The sequence below is a fragment of the Colossoma macropomum genome, unplaced genomic scaffold (genome assembly GCF_904425465.1).
Source record: "Colossoma macropomum unplaced genomic scaffold, Colossoma_macropomum, whole genome shotgun sequence".
NCBI classification, from domain to species: Eukaryota; Metazoa; Chordata; class Actinopteri; order Characiformes; family Serrasalmidae; genus Colossoma; species Colossoma macropomum.
In genome coordinates, this window is record NW_023494792.1 from 40,825,766 (window position 1) to 40,841,632 (window position 15,867).

General features: G+C 39.7%; 1 protein-coding gene across 2 annotated transcripts in view; it reads left to right on the top strand.

Annotated features, from left to right (window-relative positions):
- Window positions 1–726: 726 nt before the first annotated feature.
- Window positions 727–15,867, top strand: part of acss3 (acyl-CoA synthetase short chain family member 3) — a 51,055-nt gene continuing 35,914 nt past the window's right edge. For both annotated transcript variants that reach the window (XR_005007530.1, XM_036577203.1), the window contains exons 1-7: window positions 727–1,309; window positions 6,600–6,744; window positions 8,209–8,397; window positions 9,776–9,910; window positions 12,346–12,486; window positions 13,365–13,445; window positions 14,105–14,200. Coding sequence is in view for 1 of the 2 variants with exons in the window: in XM_036577203.1 (XP_036433096.1) it covers window positions 945–1,309; window positions 6,600–6,744; window positions 8,209–8,397; window positions 9,776–9,910; window positions 12,346–12,486; window positions 13,365–13,445; window positions 14,105–14,200 (1,152 nt within the window). In the remaining variant the exon portion in view is untranslated. The remainder of the gene's footprint in view (window positions 1,310–6,599; window positions 6,745–8,208; window positions 8,398–9,775; window positions 9,911–12,345; window positions 12,487–13,364; window positions 13,446–14,104; window positions 14,201–15,867) is intronic.

The window sequence follows — 15,867 nt, forward strand, 5'->3', positions numbered from 1 at the left end:
GGTCTCTCTACATCTAGGAAATGCCCCTATGTTTCCAGGGGGCTGTTGGTCCTGTATTCCCAGTGTAAGACCTTATTGATGAATTGACATGGAAAAAAGCTTTATGTTTCCATGCTGCCTCAATCATATTTCCTCAACATGACGTTTTCAGTGAATTTTATTTATATTACTCACCTACACACAGCCCTGTGTAGTTCCTAGCCCTGCCCGCCACAATAAAAGTCCTTAACAAAATGAACAAAATGAACAAATGCTGTAGAACAAATAACCGAAAACTAACATGCACCACATTTCTTGAAACTATCTTGAGCCCAGGCATGCTCTGATGCCATAGTATAAAGATCTGAACATAGAACCCTTGGAACATATGGCTCTGTGAAGTGCTGAGAATGGTCCACTACCCAAATAATACGCAGTCAGTGGTGGTCCTACGGTGGTCCTTTTCCATTGATGGGGGCTGATAAAGTCTGTTAAAACAGTAACGTCTGATAAAAACAGTAAACCTCTGATAAACTGCCAGTATAGGTACAAAGAAGGTGGACATAAGCTGGGAAGTTAAATAAGACTTGAAATTTAAAATGAATGGCAGAGACATCACAACGTTTTAACACTTCTTTGAAGGTCTTGCACTTTGTTTCATTACATTGAAACAAATTAGGCCATAAATCTTTACAGGCGCTTCATAAAACCCCTTAGTGTCTAGTGCATAGTTCCTGTTCGATCCAGCTCGTTCTGCCAGTTTAAGCACAGTGGCCTCTGGCTGTCTGCTCAAGTATTGTCAAGACCAGCCATTTTCGAGTTTTTGGGGAAAGTTCAAGCTGCAGAAACGTCACTGGAGTTGTTGCAGCAGCTCAGCTGGATCCAGCAGCACTGGAGCTCAGACAGGGAACTCAGACTGGATCTCCTACTCTCAGCAGAAGAGCGCACGGAAACTTTTCGCCAGCATGAGGATCTTTAAAGCTTCTGCCTTCAGACATTACTTTAACAGCTGCTTACACAGTAAACACAGCCACGCGCAGGAGCACAACTTCACTTTCGCGCGATTAATCTGCTTCCGAGGGCTGGATGGGTCAGGGTCACGTGACTGGTGGCAGTTGGGGTTAAAAGTGAAGAAAGGGGGTATTTTAACCGTAAATGGGGGGACACGATGGGTCAGCTCGAGGGCAGCGCGAGCTCAGACGTATGAAGAGGCGTTTAGAGGGGCGCGAGACGAGCCCGAGAGATTCTGGAGCGAGGCGGCGCGCGGAGTGAGCTGGTACACGAGCTGGGAGAAAACACTGGACAACACACACTCAGTGTTCCCCAAATGGTGAGCGGGTGGTGGGGTGTGTATGTGTGCGCGCGCGTGTGCAGCGCTTATGGAGTCCCAGAGTGGTGAGAAAGAATGTGTGTTTTTGGGAGTGAGAGTGTGTGTATGTGTGAGGGTGTTTAGGGGTTCTTTTGTAACAGATCCCCTAAAGGATCAACACGAGTCAGAGAAAGTGTGCTTCCGAGAAACTGATGAATATTTGGTGCGCTTTAGCGACACCCAGCGGCGCCCCAGATCAGCCTGTTTATGTTGATTAAGCCAACAGTTTCCGTTTGAAGTTCTTTAGTATGATTTAATTTTTTTAAGTACACCACAGGTGTCACCCAGTATAGTACACTTCTACCATTAGATCATTAGCAACAACAGCACTTTATCCAGTTTTGATTTTCTTGCTTATGTGTTCTGGTAATCATGCTGCCCTGCTGGAAGAAAAAAAAAAAAAACCTTGGTGAAACATGGTGATGCTAACTGACCTGCATATCAGCATTCAAAACACAGCATAAGCTGGTTTTGCTACTAGACAGCATAACATCTTCAACTGCTGCTGACCAACATGGGCATTAGGCCGTTTTAGCCCCCATTCCTAAGTAAATGTACATTACTAGTTCAAATAATCCATAATTTATTCTCATTCATTCTTCATAATTCGACCGTGCCGTCTCATCTCCAAATTTCTCAACATCCTGTCTATTAAAGCGCTGCCTTTGCGGTGCTGCCGGAGATTCACTAACGGTCGGGTGAAAAGTGGAACTCCCAACTCGACCAATCATATCAGACCTCGTAAGCTGTAAGCCAATCATGTCAGACCTCGTAAATTGTAAGCCAATCACGTCAGACCTCGTAAGCTGTAAGCCAATCACGTCAGACCTCGTAAGCTGTAAGCCAATCATATCAAACCTCGTAAGCTGTAAGCCAATCATATCAAACCTCGTAAATTGTAAGCTAATGATATGAACCTGTGAGGACTTTGACTGAAAGCTCAGTAAAATGAACACTAGAGCTTATTAAACAAACTTTAATATACCGACTGAAACAGTGAGTAGATAACTTATTGAGTGAATATATCAGTCTACAATATGGATGTGTGATGAATTATGATCAGTATAGCTGGCTATCAGGGTTTTATTCGGTTGTTTGTTAGCTTTGGGTTAATGTGAGCTAAAGAAAAACGGCTAGGCTAACGCTAACGGTAGGTAGCTAGTTGAAGAATTTGAAGAAACTTCATGTCATCGTGAGAGTGTGAGAGTGAATGAGCGAGAGAGACATCTTTGTGTGTGTGTATATGTGTATATATATATATATATATATATATATATATATATATATATATAATTTATATTTCTCTTCAGTATTTAGAAACACACTGACGTCAGTGTTTGTCACGAAACGTTGTTGTTGTTTACAGTTTTCAGTGGAAAGGTCGTTTAACATTAATGCTGATTGTAACGCAGCTTTTCTATCCTTCAATTCCTCAACCTGTAGATGGAAGTTAGGAGGTGGGAGCTCCGTCGAAGGCCAGTCAGATGAGAAGATTTTTTACCAGTTTTAAAAAAATGATCTCTCATTATTTTCTTGAGTTTAATAAAATTAATGTATTACTAAACACAGGAAGAGAGGTAGAGAAAGAAGCTGAAGGAGACTGACAGGACTGAAGGAGCAGATCTGATGAAGGTTAGTGATCAAGAAGAAAGTGAGGGAGAGTTGTTGCTTTCAGTTAAAATTAATTTTATATTTAATTGGACTGAGAAAATATTTGTCACTATGACCGTGCAGTTCTGTCACCAGCTAAATAAACGTTCCTACAGTGCAAAATCACTCTGATTGCTCCAACTGGACCTGGACTGATCTATAATCTGTGTATTTGAATAATATATTTAGCAGCTTATCTAAGAGAGAGAAGATGGCATTGCTTGACTTGGGTACCTTTGCTTGTTCTGTGCCTGTTATAAGTGGATGAATACAGTGTTTAAGTCATACTCGCTCTGCACTTTATATAAACTACAAAGTGACAGATCTACTGTGTGCCAGTTGAACCAAATAGCCATTTTTTGATTATTTTTTTTGGCTGTTACGACTCTAATAATTCATGATGAACAAACGTTTTGGGTCTATTAAAAAAAATCTTGGGGGAGTCTCCCTTATCCATAAACCTAGTGACACCACTGCAATACCCAAAACACAACACAAAGGCTGAGGTAATCAAGATGAGCAAGTGTGTGTGAATTAAATATTCCTCTGTAGTTTGATAATTCTGATGGGGCATAGAGCAAGACAGCAGAATTACTTTTAGAACCTCGAACATACCTCTGATACAGCAAGGCAGTGTTTGCCAACATTTGTGTTATTGTTTTTAGGGATGCACAATGATATGGGCATCATATTGGTATCGGCAGATAAATGCTTTAACCCTTGTGTGGTGTTGATGTTGTTGTTACTCAGTGGGTCTGGTGGACCCACTGCATTATTGTTTTTTTTTTTTAAATCAATACAGAAATCAATACAGCCATAACACATTATCTAAAAATACCAGATGTTTGAAATATCAGTGTCCAGTGTAGTGTTCTCCTTTAGCAGCTGTAGCCAGTCAGCAGCCTGTCCATGTTGTCCACCCTCACACACACATATACAAGATCTACACACACAGATACACACACATTAACAGCAGGCCATGTAGGAGGAGAACAGAGTGAAGGGACACAGCACCTCCACACTTTTATTCCTCACAGGTTCACCCCAACACCACATGTGTAATATAAATGTGTAGGGGGTTTACAGTGTGAAGTCATTGAAATGTGTTATTTCATGTGTTCTTCACAGAAAATGAGCAAAGGACAAGGACTCTGGCGTTGAAATAATAATAAATTGCATCATTCAGAATGCTAATCCTCTGCACATTCATAGGTTTTAGATAATTAGTAGGAAGCTGTAGATATAAATAAAGACGTTAGATGTGTCCAAAAATTATGAACAGAGTTGTAACTGATTTTAAATAAAAAAAAGGCTTGTAAAGTGCTAAATCCATAAAAAGGTAAACAAATGAAAAAGGTTTGCAGCACTTGTATACTAATTGCAAAATATTTGTTTATTGGACTCTGTGAGTCTCTGTCGGTCCATTAAACAAATATTTTGCAATTATTGTATGAGTGCTGTTTGAACCTTTTTCATTTAATAATATTTACATCCTGACTGACTTTTTTATTTTCAAATGTTTATTTGTGTGAATCACTACAAGTATGAATGTTTGCATGTGTATGTGACAGTGTGTATATGTACAGTGTGTAGATGTTTGTTACTGTATAAGTGCGGTAGAACTCGGGTATGGATGTCTGTGTTACTGTATTAGTGTGTAGAACTCAGGTATGGATGTCTGTTACTGTATTAGTGTGTAGAACTCAGGTATGGATGTCTGTGTTACTGTATTAGTGTGGTAGAACTCAGGTATGGATGTCTGTGTTACTGTATAAGTGCGGTAGAACTCGGGTATGGATGTCTATGTTACTGTATAAGTGTGGTAGAACTCAGGTATGGATGTCTGTGTTACTGTATTAGTGTGTAGAACTCAGGTATGGATGTCTGTTACTGTATTAGTGTGGTAGAACTCAGGTATGGATGTCTGTTACTGTATTAGTGTGGTAGAACTCGGGTATGGATGTCTATGTTACTGTATAAGTGTGGTAGAACTCAGGTATGGATGTCTATGTTACTGTATTAGTGTGTAGAACTCAGGTATGGATGTCTATGTTACTGTATAAGTGTGTAGAACTCAGGTATGGATGTCTGTGTTACTGTATAAGTGTGTAGAACTCAGGTATGGATGTCTGTGTTACTGTATAAGTGTGTAGAACTCAGGTATGGATGTCTGTGTTACTGTATAAGTGTGGTAGAACTCAGGTATGGATGTCTATGTTACTGTATAAGTGCGGTAGAACTCAGGTATGGATGTCTATGTTACTGTATAAGTGCGGTAGAACTCGGGTATGGATGTCTATGTTACTGTATAAGTGCGGTAGAACTCAGGTATGGATGTCTGTGTTACTGTATAAGTGCGGTAGAACTCGGGTATGGATGTCTATGTTACTGTATAAGTGCGGTAGAACTCAGGTATGGATGTCTATGTTACTGTATAAGTGCGGTAGAACTCAGGTATGGATGTCTATGTTACTGTATAAGTGCGGTAGAACTCGGGTATGGATGTCTATGTTACTGTATAAGTGCGGTAGAACTCGGGTATGGATGTCTATGTTACTGTATAAGTGCGGTAGAACTCAGGTATGGATGTCTGTGTTACTGTATAAGTGTGGTAGAACTCAGGTGTGGATGTCTGTTACTGTATAAGTGTGGTAGAACTCAGGTATGGATGTCTGTGTTACTGTATAAGTGTGTAGAACTCAGGTATGGATGTCTGTGTTACTGTATAAGTGTGGTAGAACTCAGGTATGGATGTCTGTTACTGTATAAGTGTGGTAGAACTCAGGTGTGGATGTCTGTGTTACTGTATTAGTGCGGTAGAACTCAGGTATGGATGTCTGTGTTACTGTATTAGTGTGGTAGAACTCAGGTATGGATGTCTGTGTTACTGTATAAGTGCGGTAGAACTCGGGTATGGATGTCTATGTTACTGTATAAGTGCGGTAGAACTCGGGTATGGATGTCTATGTTACTGTATAAGTGCGGTAGAACTCGGGTATGGATGTCTATGTTACTGTATAAGTGCGGTAGAACTCGGGTATGGATGTCTGTGTTACTGTATAAGTGTGGTAGAGTTCCGGTATAGATGTCTATTAATGTGTATGTGTGGAGTTCAAACGCGTAGGGTTAAACCACATCAGTCCTGCCTGCTGCTCTCCACTGCTACTGGCGCCAGGTTTTTTACATCACCAGGGAGATGTCACAGTCAGTTGTAATGGGATCTGATACGCCCTCACAGTTCAGGTAGTAGCTTGGAATTTTTGGAGCATTTATCTACTATGGTATTAATTTATATATATTTCTTGAATATAACATTGGTAAACATGTATTCCGTGGCTTTCTTTACACAACATTTTTAACCATGTTGATGGGGGCTTTTAAACATATTTCTATTGCTGTCTGCATTTACCAGTCGTTAATGTAGTTATCATTAATGTGTATCCTACTCTGTGAACAAGGAGGCTATTAAAGTATTGGTATCAGGATATTAACTCCATATTATTATGTATTGAAGTATAAAGAAAATCAGGGGTATCCAAGGGCTCATCCTTCTTTCATGCTGGCAGTGTATCATTTATAACTCTTCCATCCTCTGTCACAGGTTTGTTGGGGGAGAACTGAACATGTGCTATAACGCTGTGGACCGTCATGTGGAGGCAGGGAGAGGAGATCAGCCGGCTGTTATTCACGACAGCCCAGTTACTGGAACCAAACAGATCATCACCTACAGAGAGCTGCAAGATCAGGTACAACAGGCCGGGGCTGGATTTTCCAAAAACATCTTGGCACAAATAAGATTCTTAAATGGTTTAATGAGCATCACACTGAACAGTCTCTCTATGATTTAAGATGATCTTAACACTTTGATTGATTTGGAAAACTGGGCCAGTTTTAAATAGTTTAATGCAAGTTTTAAATCGTATCTGAATTGCAGTTAATGAACTGTGTGTATTGTCTTGCTGGAAAATATTTTTATCGTTTGTTGTGGTTTTCCTGCTCTAAGTGAACAGACGGGATAAACACATCAAAAACAGGTTGCTGGTTTTATTCATCAATTCATCACACATACCTACTCAAACACACCTTAGCTGCCTTCAGATATCTTTCTCGTGTGCATCTACAATGACTAAAGGAAATATTTCTGAGGACATTAGATTTAAGATGGTCCACCTGCATAAGGAAGGGAAAAGACAGAGGAAAAGTTTCCAAAACTAGAGTTCATCAAATCAGATGAACAGTACTTGAAGCTTTCATCTTTGGGAGATAACAGTGTTTGCTGCTGCTGCAGCTGCTACTTTGGATTTTATGAAATGTCATGAAGTCACAATTGCAAAACTCTGCAAAGGGCATAAATTTAAACAATGAGAGAAATAAAAACAGAGAGAGGAGAGAAGAGAGAAAGCTGAATGGAGCCTGACTAGATGGCAAAAAATGCAAAGCAACAGAATGAACATTATATTCTACGTATGTTCTATGTGTGTACTACGCCTAAAAGATTTTAAAGAATGTACTTGAATGTAACACCTTTTTCGTGAACCAGCATTGGTTAGTAACTGTAGTGGCACTTTATTTCATATCTTATGTGTTTTTTCTTAATTGTCAGTGAACTGTGCTGGCGAGGGTTGGGGGGTTGTTCGAAAGTGGGCCTGACACCGGAAAAAAATCCTAGAGGAAACTATTCGGTGAAAAACATGCTCCGCTCTTGCTTCAAATGTGAAAAAATCCACAGGTTCTTTCACTGTGAGAAGACAGCTCAACGCTATGGGTGTGAAAGGATGTGTAACTGTTTCGAAGCCCTTACTGAGGAAAGGAAAAAGACAAAAAAGAAACTTTTCAGAAGAACATCGAAACTGCACATCCAGACTAATGAGTCTAAATTTGAAATTGTGAGAAGCAGAAAATGCAACCAAGACTGAGCTTTGGAGGAGAAAATATCCCTGCAGATTTCTTTAAAAAATCTGAAAGCGAGTCTCCTGAAAAGAATTGAAGCTGTAACAGAAGCGAAGCCTGGACTAAATACTGAAAATTTTGAGATTATATTTAGATGTTGAGGATTCTGTGTAATTTTCTGTTATATATAATATTTTTTGCTTTTTTGTGATGCTGAAAAAGACACTTAAATAAAAAATTAAATAAATGAACAGTTTTGTACAGTACTGTATGTATGTATGTATGGTGTCAAATATGTGTGTGTGTGCGCGTGCACACAGGTGTCAAGGTTGGCAGGAGTGCTCGTGAAGCATGGAGTCAAAAAAGGTGATCTGGTGGTGATCTACATGCCAATGATTCCCCAGGCCATGTTCACCATGCTTGCCTGCGCCCGCCTTGGAGCCCCTCATAGCCTAATCTTTGGGGGCTTTGCCTCCAAAGAGCTATCTATCCGCATCGACCATGCAAAGGTTAGCTTCACTTCACAGACCCTTAATCAGTGGCTATACATACATTGACTAGCCTGAACAGCTATACACGCACTGATTACACGTACTGATTGTCCTTTTGATGTGATCAAACTGCTTTCTCTTGCGTTTTTGTATTGCTGTATTACTATTACAAAAACAACAGAAATAGCTAATAAACAATTTTTACAATTTTTTACAGTATGGAAAAGTTTGAACGCCCATAGTCAAATGATTTTGTGAAAATAAAATAACACATGCACACTTTGGTGCACAATTTCTATTTATTTGCCAAGTTTAACATATTGGAAAAAATAAAACATAAACTATAATATGTGCCATATCCTTTGTGGGGGGGGGACATATAACCAGTGGCGAACTGTGACTATTAGAGCTAGGCCTTCAATTTGGGCCGCAAATGTCAAAACTCAGTCAAAACATTTTGAAAAACCCACCTCAACGCTAATTCTAACTTCTGCCAGCATCCTTATAGGATTCTAGTAGTTTCTTATAGTAGCAGATTCTAGTAGACTTGCTTTTACACTTGCTGATGAGGCGGAAGTTAGCTTCCATTCGAGTTTTCAATTCCACTGCATTTAGGCACCAAACTGTAACTGCTGCACAGTATAAGGTGGAACAGAAAATGCAAAAAAGGTACTTCTCAAATAAGCACAGACATCTTAAGCTTTTTAAAGACATTACATGTTTTATTTAATGCTTGTGACAGACATATTAGCATATCCCTTACAGAAAAGTCACACAGACTTCACATGTGAATAAACGTGTTCATGTAAAAAAATTTAATAATGTGAAAATGTGTTCACATATGAAAAAAAATTTAATAACTGTAAATGTGTTTTTTTGCAAATGTCTGTTGACTGTTCTGTAGGGGATATTTTACCTTGTAGCTGTTTTACAGTGAGTCTGGTATAGCGCTGCTGCTGTTATTTCCCATTTCTATCAACCCAGTGATTAAACTGCTGCTCAAATTCAGTAAGTGAAGTAGCTAGGACTTCAAGAAGGCTTAGAGTGACATTTTTCTACTTAGATACCATGGAGAAAAACAATGCCTGATTGGCCAGTTATTTATTTAGCATTTGGAAGAATTTAACCCTTTTGTTTCCATTAAAATTGTAACAGTAAAGTAAGACTAGTACTGTAAGATTTGCAGAGATTAAATACATGCATAGTTCTGTGGAATAAAATTAACTAAAAATTACAGACATGGATTTTTAGATTTTGCAAATTGTTAGGCCTTCTTTGAAGACCTACAAGGCCCAGAGTGTTTTCCCCTGCATATGACATATAACAAGAAATAGTCAATGTCTGTGTTGTGCTATCCTAACGCTAATGTTAACATTAACATTGCTTTCTGTTGCAGCCCAAGCTGTTAGTTACATCATCGTTTGGCATTGAGCCAGGTCGGAGAGTGGAGTATATTCCTCTGGTGGAGAAGGCACTGGAGCTCAGCAGCTACAAACCACACAAAGTCCTTATTTACAGCCGACCTGGGATGGTGAGATCCTCACACACACTTGAGTGGCCTCATGCGCACTCCAATAACTTCATAACGTACAGGACCTATTGTACTTTATTTGTACTGCAGTTTCAGTCCAAGTTGGACACGTTCTGCCTGTGTGTTTTGTACAAAACTGGTGCAGTTTATGGGCTGCTCTCATGGAAAACACAGAATTTCTCTGTCATGCCAAAACATTGGAGGATCACCCAGAAAGTGGGTGGAGATGTTACAAGTGTGGCTGACTACATATTCTGCTCGATTTACTGAAGTTTGAGCAACTCACAGCAGCTGATTTTGTGATGATTTTTCAGGCAGAGATTTGCATTAGTTTCTCCAAAGTGTGCTGTTGGTAGATTTCCTGTAACAATGTCAACAGACAAGTGGCTAGATAGGGACACGAGCCTTAAGCATGTTCTAAAAGAATATTTATCAACACTGTTATGCTTTTTCAGCTCTCAGGTTCATGGATGTGTCTGAGAAGACATAGTATAAAGTATGCTGTCACGTGGCTGCTATATGCACATGCATTCACTTCTATCGCTTCTTAAAGTCGGATTTCTTTTCCAGACTAAAATTACACCCCTGTGGAATGTTTTGGTGGGAAAGAACACTGCAGTCTTTTCATCAAGGAACTTTCATTTTGTCTTTTGTCTCGAGTTGTTGATGACTCAGGTGGTTCACTGCGCCTTTTGAACCCTGTACCTCAAGAGCTACAGAGTGCGGCCCTCTGTGCAGCCTTAGTAGATCAAACATTAATTTCAGACACATTGCAAGTGCATATTATCAGGGTATCAATCACAGTTTGTACTGCACCAGCGCTCATACATACATCTGGCCCCCAGTCTCTACAAACTACAGCACTGAGACCCTCACACACACTCCAATCTCTAGAAACTACAGCACTCAAGTCTGGGTACAAGTCTTTTTCTGAGGACTGGGAAAATTCTGTACTGGCGCGCCTTTTCACCTTTAACGCTTTCCATTAACACCTTAAACTCTAGAGGTCTGTATGTGGGTCCACACTGCGATTCCTCACTCTCATAAATAGACAACTTGCACAGTAGTTTCATAGTAGTATACTGAGTAATTCATAGTATATACTGAGTAATTCATAGTAGATACTGAGTAACTCATAGTAGATACTGAGTAACTCCTCATAGTAGATACTGAGTAACTCATAGTAGATACTGAGTAATTCATAGTATAAACTGAATCATTTTATAGTATTTAGTGATTCATTTATGGTAGTTACTGAATAATTTATAGAGCAGGTACTGAATAGTTGATAACTATTCAATTCATATAGCAATAGGATTAAAAACAATAGGATCTATGGTTGTTTCAGTTAGCTTGTCCTGCTGGTGTTGTGAGAGAATGAAAGAGTATATTTGTCTTTTTCTTGTGTATTTGTGCTTTTCAAGTGCTTGTTTTGAAGCTGATTTGTGTGGAGCCCACGTTAAGGGGGGGCATTCATTTTGCCGTAGTGCAGCTGTCAATTACTCTAATAACACTGCCACTTCGGTTTGGCCACTGAACTGAATCTGAAGCACCTCTTAAAACCAAAACACACAAACACACACAGATCTATCTATGTCTGTTATATTTGAAAAATCAAGCATACACAGTTTTCCCCCTTAACCAAAGTGTAGTCCATCAGCCAAGACATGTTTGCTGTCTGAAGTATGCTTCTTATTTTTACACTGTAGCTACAAGCCTAATGTAGTTGACAAGTAATGGAAGCTTATTTCCTACTAATTAGCATGGTACTCACTGCAGGCCTAAACCATTAAACACTCACCCCACATTGTGTTGAATAGTTAGGTAATGTCATATAGACTTACTTATGTGGTTTCTGACACTGTATGACACACTGATATCTATAAACATTGACAAAATTATGAACAAAATCCCAACTTCAAGGTGCTGTTTAAAGGTATGCCAACATACTTTTGTCCATGTTTATAGATGCGTCAGAAACCACATATGTCAATTTGAGATGACTTGTCTTAGCTGATTGAGTATCTTTTGGGGTAAAATTTTGTAATTTATGTAATGTCACGTCATGGGGATTACACAATAGGGGTAAAACAGTTAAACAGCTATTTCCTGGGTTGTCATGGAAACTATCAGCAGAACTCTGTTCTGTAGAGTGGAGGTCAGGGGAAGAGCTGGGTCCTAAGTGTGTATGTACGTGTGTCTGTGCAGAGAAGAGCACAGCTCCTAAATAGAGCAAACTGACTGCTGCATTATAAGTATATAGCTACATGTGCATATAATTAAATAAATACAATAAAATTAATGACAGAATAAAATAATTAAAAAAACCAATACATAACATACAATACATAAGTAAATAAGAAAAATTATTGCAGTGTTTATTATAGGTAGTTGATTTGTCCTGTATCATTTTCCCTTTCCATGTGTTAATTTAGGAGAGAGTGTCCATGTCCTCAGGTTTAGGGCTGGACTGGGATGAAGAGATGACCACTGCTCAGCCTCAGGAGTGCGTGCGTGTTCCTGCTGATCACCCTCTGTATGTGCTCTACACCTCCGGCACCACCGGCACACCCAAGGTAAATACGCTCTGCACATGCACACACACACCATCACATGGCTGCATATGATCATCTCCTCCATCAGCCTGGGAGATTCTCCTCCCATCAAAAAAGGCATTGTACATTGTATTTGTACATACATTTATGACAACCATTGTGAAAGTATCATTTGACAGAACAGGTCTTCAGGACATGTCAGTTTTCTCTGTCACAGCAGAACTGAAGCAGTTCTCAATATTGTATTAATGAAGAATCACCAACATCTGAATTTCTTTCTCTTAAACTTCTCCTTACCCCAGAAAAAAAGGGAAGATTAACATTGCCTTATCATCATATGCAGAAGTGTGAACACCCCCATGTTTTGTTTTAACACATCCTCTACAGAGAACTACAGAGAACACACTTGAATATACCATTTTACTGCTACTTTTAATGCGCAGTTGAACATATTGATTAAAAATAAAATGCACCATAACTTTTGTACGGGCCACATTTTGTTTGATTCCTCAATATTTTAAATTCAGCAAATAAAAAGTAACTGTGCATTGAAGTGTGCAGAAGTGTGTTCTCTGTAGGATGTGTTAACTTATTTTCAGTTAAATTGGGTGGGACAAACTGGACTGTGAAAGATGGATTGACATGACCCCTCAAAGTGTTTATTTACTGAAAGATTGCTTAAAATGGGTCAGGTGTGTGGTTTTCTCTTCTGACTTGCATCTTTAGTGCAGGGAGGGAGAGTGGAGCTGCAGCCTCACCACAGGGCTGGAATACACAGCAGGACCACACGCAGCTCGCACACACACAGCTCAACATCAGCTGATACGAAATATCTACCTAAGAGGAATGTGCCTTCCTATTAGAGTCTCCTCTCTGACTGTCTGTCTGTCTGTCTGTAGGGTGTAGTGAGGGATACAGGAGGGTATGCAGTAATGTTGAACTGGACTATGAGTAATGTGTATGGACTGAGTCCTGGTGAGGTGAGTCCTGTAACTGTAACTGTAGCTCAACTGTGTTGGACTTGTTTGAGTCTGAGCCAGACAGTTTAATTAAAGCAAGTCTCTCTCGCTCTGTCTGTCTGTCTTTCTCTCTCTCTCTGTCTCTCTCTCTCTCTCTCTCTCTCTGTCTCTGTCTCCCTCTCACTGTCTATCTCTCTCTCTTTTTCTCACTTTGTCTCTCACTCTCTCTCTCATGTTTATTCTCTCTCTCTTTTATTCTCTCTCTCCTTTTTTCTTGGTTACTTTTGTATTTAGTTAGTTATTTATTTACTTATTTATTTCTGCTTTCTTTTTTCCTCTAATTTTTGTTTGTTTGTTTGTTTCTTTCTTTCTTTCTTTCTTCTTTCATCACCCTCTCTCTCCCTTGCAAACATTCTCTCTTTCTTTCTTTCTTTCTTTCTTTCTATATTTTCTGTCCCATTCCCTTAATTTCTTTTTGTTTTCCTTTGTTTTTTTGTCTATGTCTCTCCCTCTTTCTTTTCTTTCTTTCTTTCTTTCTTTCTTTAGTCTCTCTCTCCTCTTTCTCTTTTTTTCTTTCTTTCTTTATTGAATGAAAGTTTCAGTATAAATAAATCTGTGTTGCTCAGTGTTGTAGTATTCTGATTGTACTGGCACAATAAAGATGTACACCCCCCCCCCAGGTTTGGTGGGCCGCGTCTGATCTCGGCTGGGTTGTTGGTCACTCTTACATCTGTTATGCTCCACTTCTCCATGGCAACACCACTGTGCTGTACGAGGTAGGTGTGTGTGTTTGAGGTGCTGAATTGCCAGCTGGTCTTGCTATCAACAGATCATTTGCTGTAGTGAAGTGCTGGGTGCAAACACTGAAGATGACCTTTGCTCTCTTTCTCTTTTACTGAAAACCTGGACAAGCTGACCACTTCAGAATATTTTTAGAGCTGGATGTGGTGATTGTACATGGCTATCTTAACTTATCTCAGCATTTGTTCCCTTAATTGGGTATTTGAATAATGCAAGAGTAGTATGGAACAAACAGATAAGTACTTTATATATCATCTTGTAATTTTTTTCCATTTTTTGTTGTGTTCGGCATGTTTAGTCGTGCCCAGTTCCCCTCACTAGCTAGATCTCCCCCAGTCACACCTTATTACTAGCACCAGGAGGTTGAAGGCCCGCACATGCTTCCTCCGGGTCATGTGAAGCAATCACTGCATCTTTTTTTTTCAAACTGCAGTTAACCCAATGTCATTGGACAGCTCAGTGCACTTGGAGGGAAATGCTACCTGCCAATTCTGTAATGGCAGCCAGCAGACTCTGTGCTTCTTATCATTGTGCAGGGTGATGAAGGGATAGTCCACCCAGAGAGAGTGAGGCCTAGGGGAGGTACAATGGAAAGATTTCCGATAAGGTGCCCAGGGAGTGTACACAATGTGTAAAAAAACCCAGCAACACCGCTGTTCTTACTGAAAATATTAACATTAATATGACAAGTGGTCCTAAACTTTTGAACAGTACTGTATGCCCTCTAGTACTGTTAAAGTTCAGCTGTATGATTATTGGAGTCACTGGTCTCTAACCAGAACGAGAATTCTCACTGTGAAGAATTGACTTCATTTGCTCTTGGTGTGTGGTGATTTGGCTTGAGCTTCGTCTTTTGTCACGGTGAAATTGCTAGTAGCTTCTTCAGCACTCATTAAACAATGGTCTCTCTCTCTGAGCAGAGCTGGAGGTCTGGACCGAATTTATTGTCCTTCCACTAATCTGAAGTGCTCTGTCAGCCAGTCTCAGTATCAGTCTTATCTAATTTTGCAATTTTGCTGTATTACATACTATGCAGACTAAATTCGGGCTTCAGGATGCTGCTACTGTATTTAGCTTCACTAATGTACTGTTGTCTGTGCTTATAGATAAGAACAGTATGTGTTACAGTAAGCCTATTTGAGATTACTTAAGAACTTCACAAGGTTTGAGGTGAGTGTGTGATGATTGTTCAGAGTATGAAAAGATTATTTATGAGCAGATTGAGGAATACCTAAAAATAAGTCAAAATTTAACGTTTTACAGTTTGAATTCACAAGAACCCACTATACAGAAGTGTGTTTGTTGCATATAACTGACCTTATCAGAAAGGTGGTAGATTTTTTGTGGTAGGTAATTTTTGTGGTGTGGTTGATCAGAGTATTTTGCTTTATGATCTAAAAGGGTTAGTCCTCAGGCCTGATTGGCACTGCGTGGTGTGAACGACGCGGAGAGTCTTGCTTTTCATTTCGGCACCCATGTTAACTGGTCAGCGCTTTCACACAGGTTTTGTGTACAAAGTGGCAGAGCGTCCACTGAAGTAGCGCAGTATTTAGAGAATCTCATGCTGCCACTTCGCTCACACCACACAGATGTAGTGTGTGCGAATTTGGCCTTAGTGAGATGGACCTTTATATAGATTGGA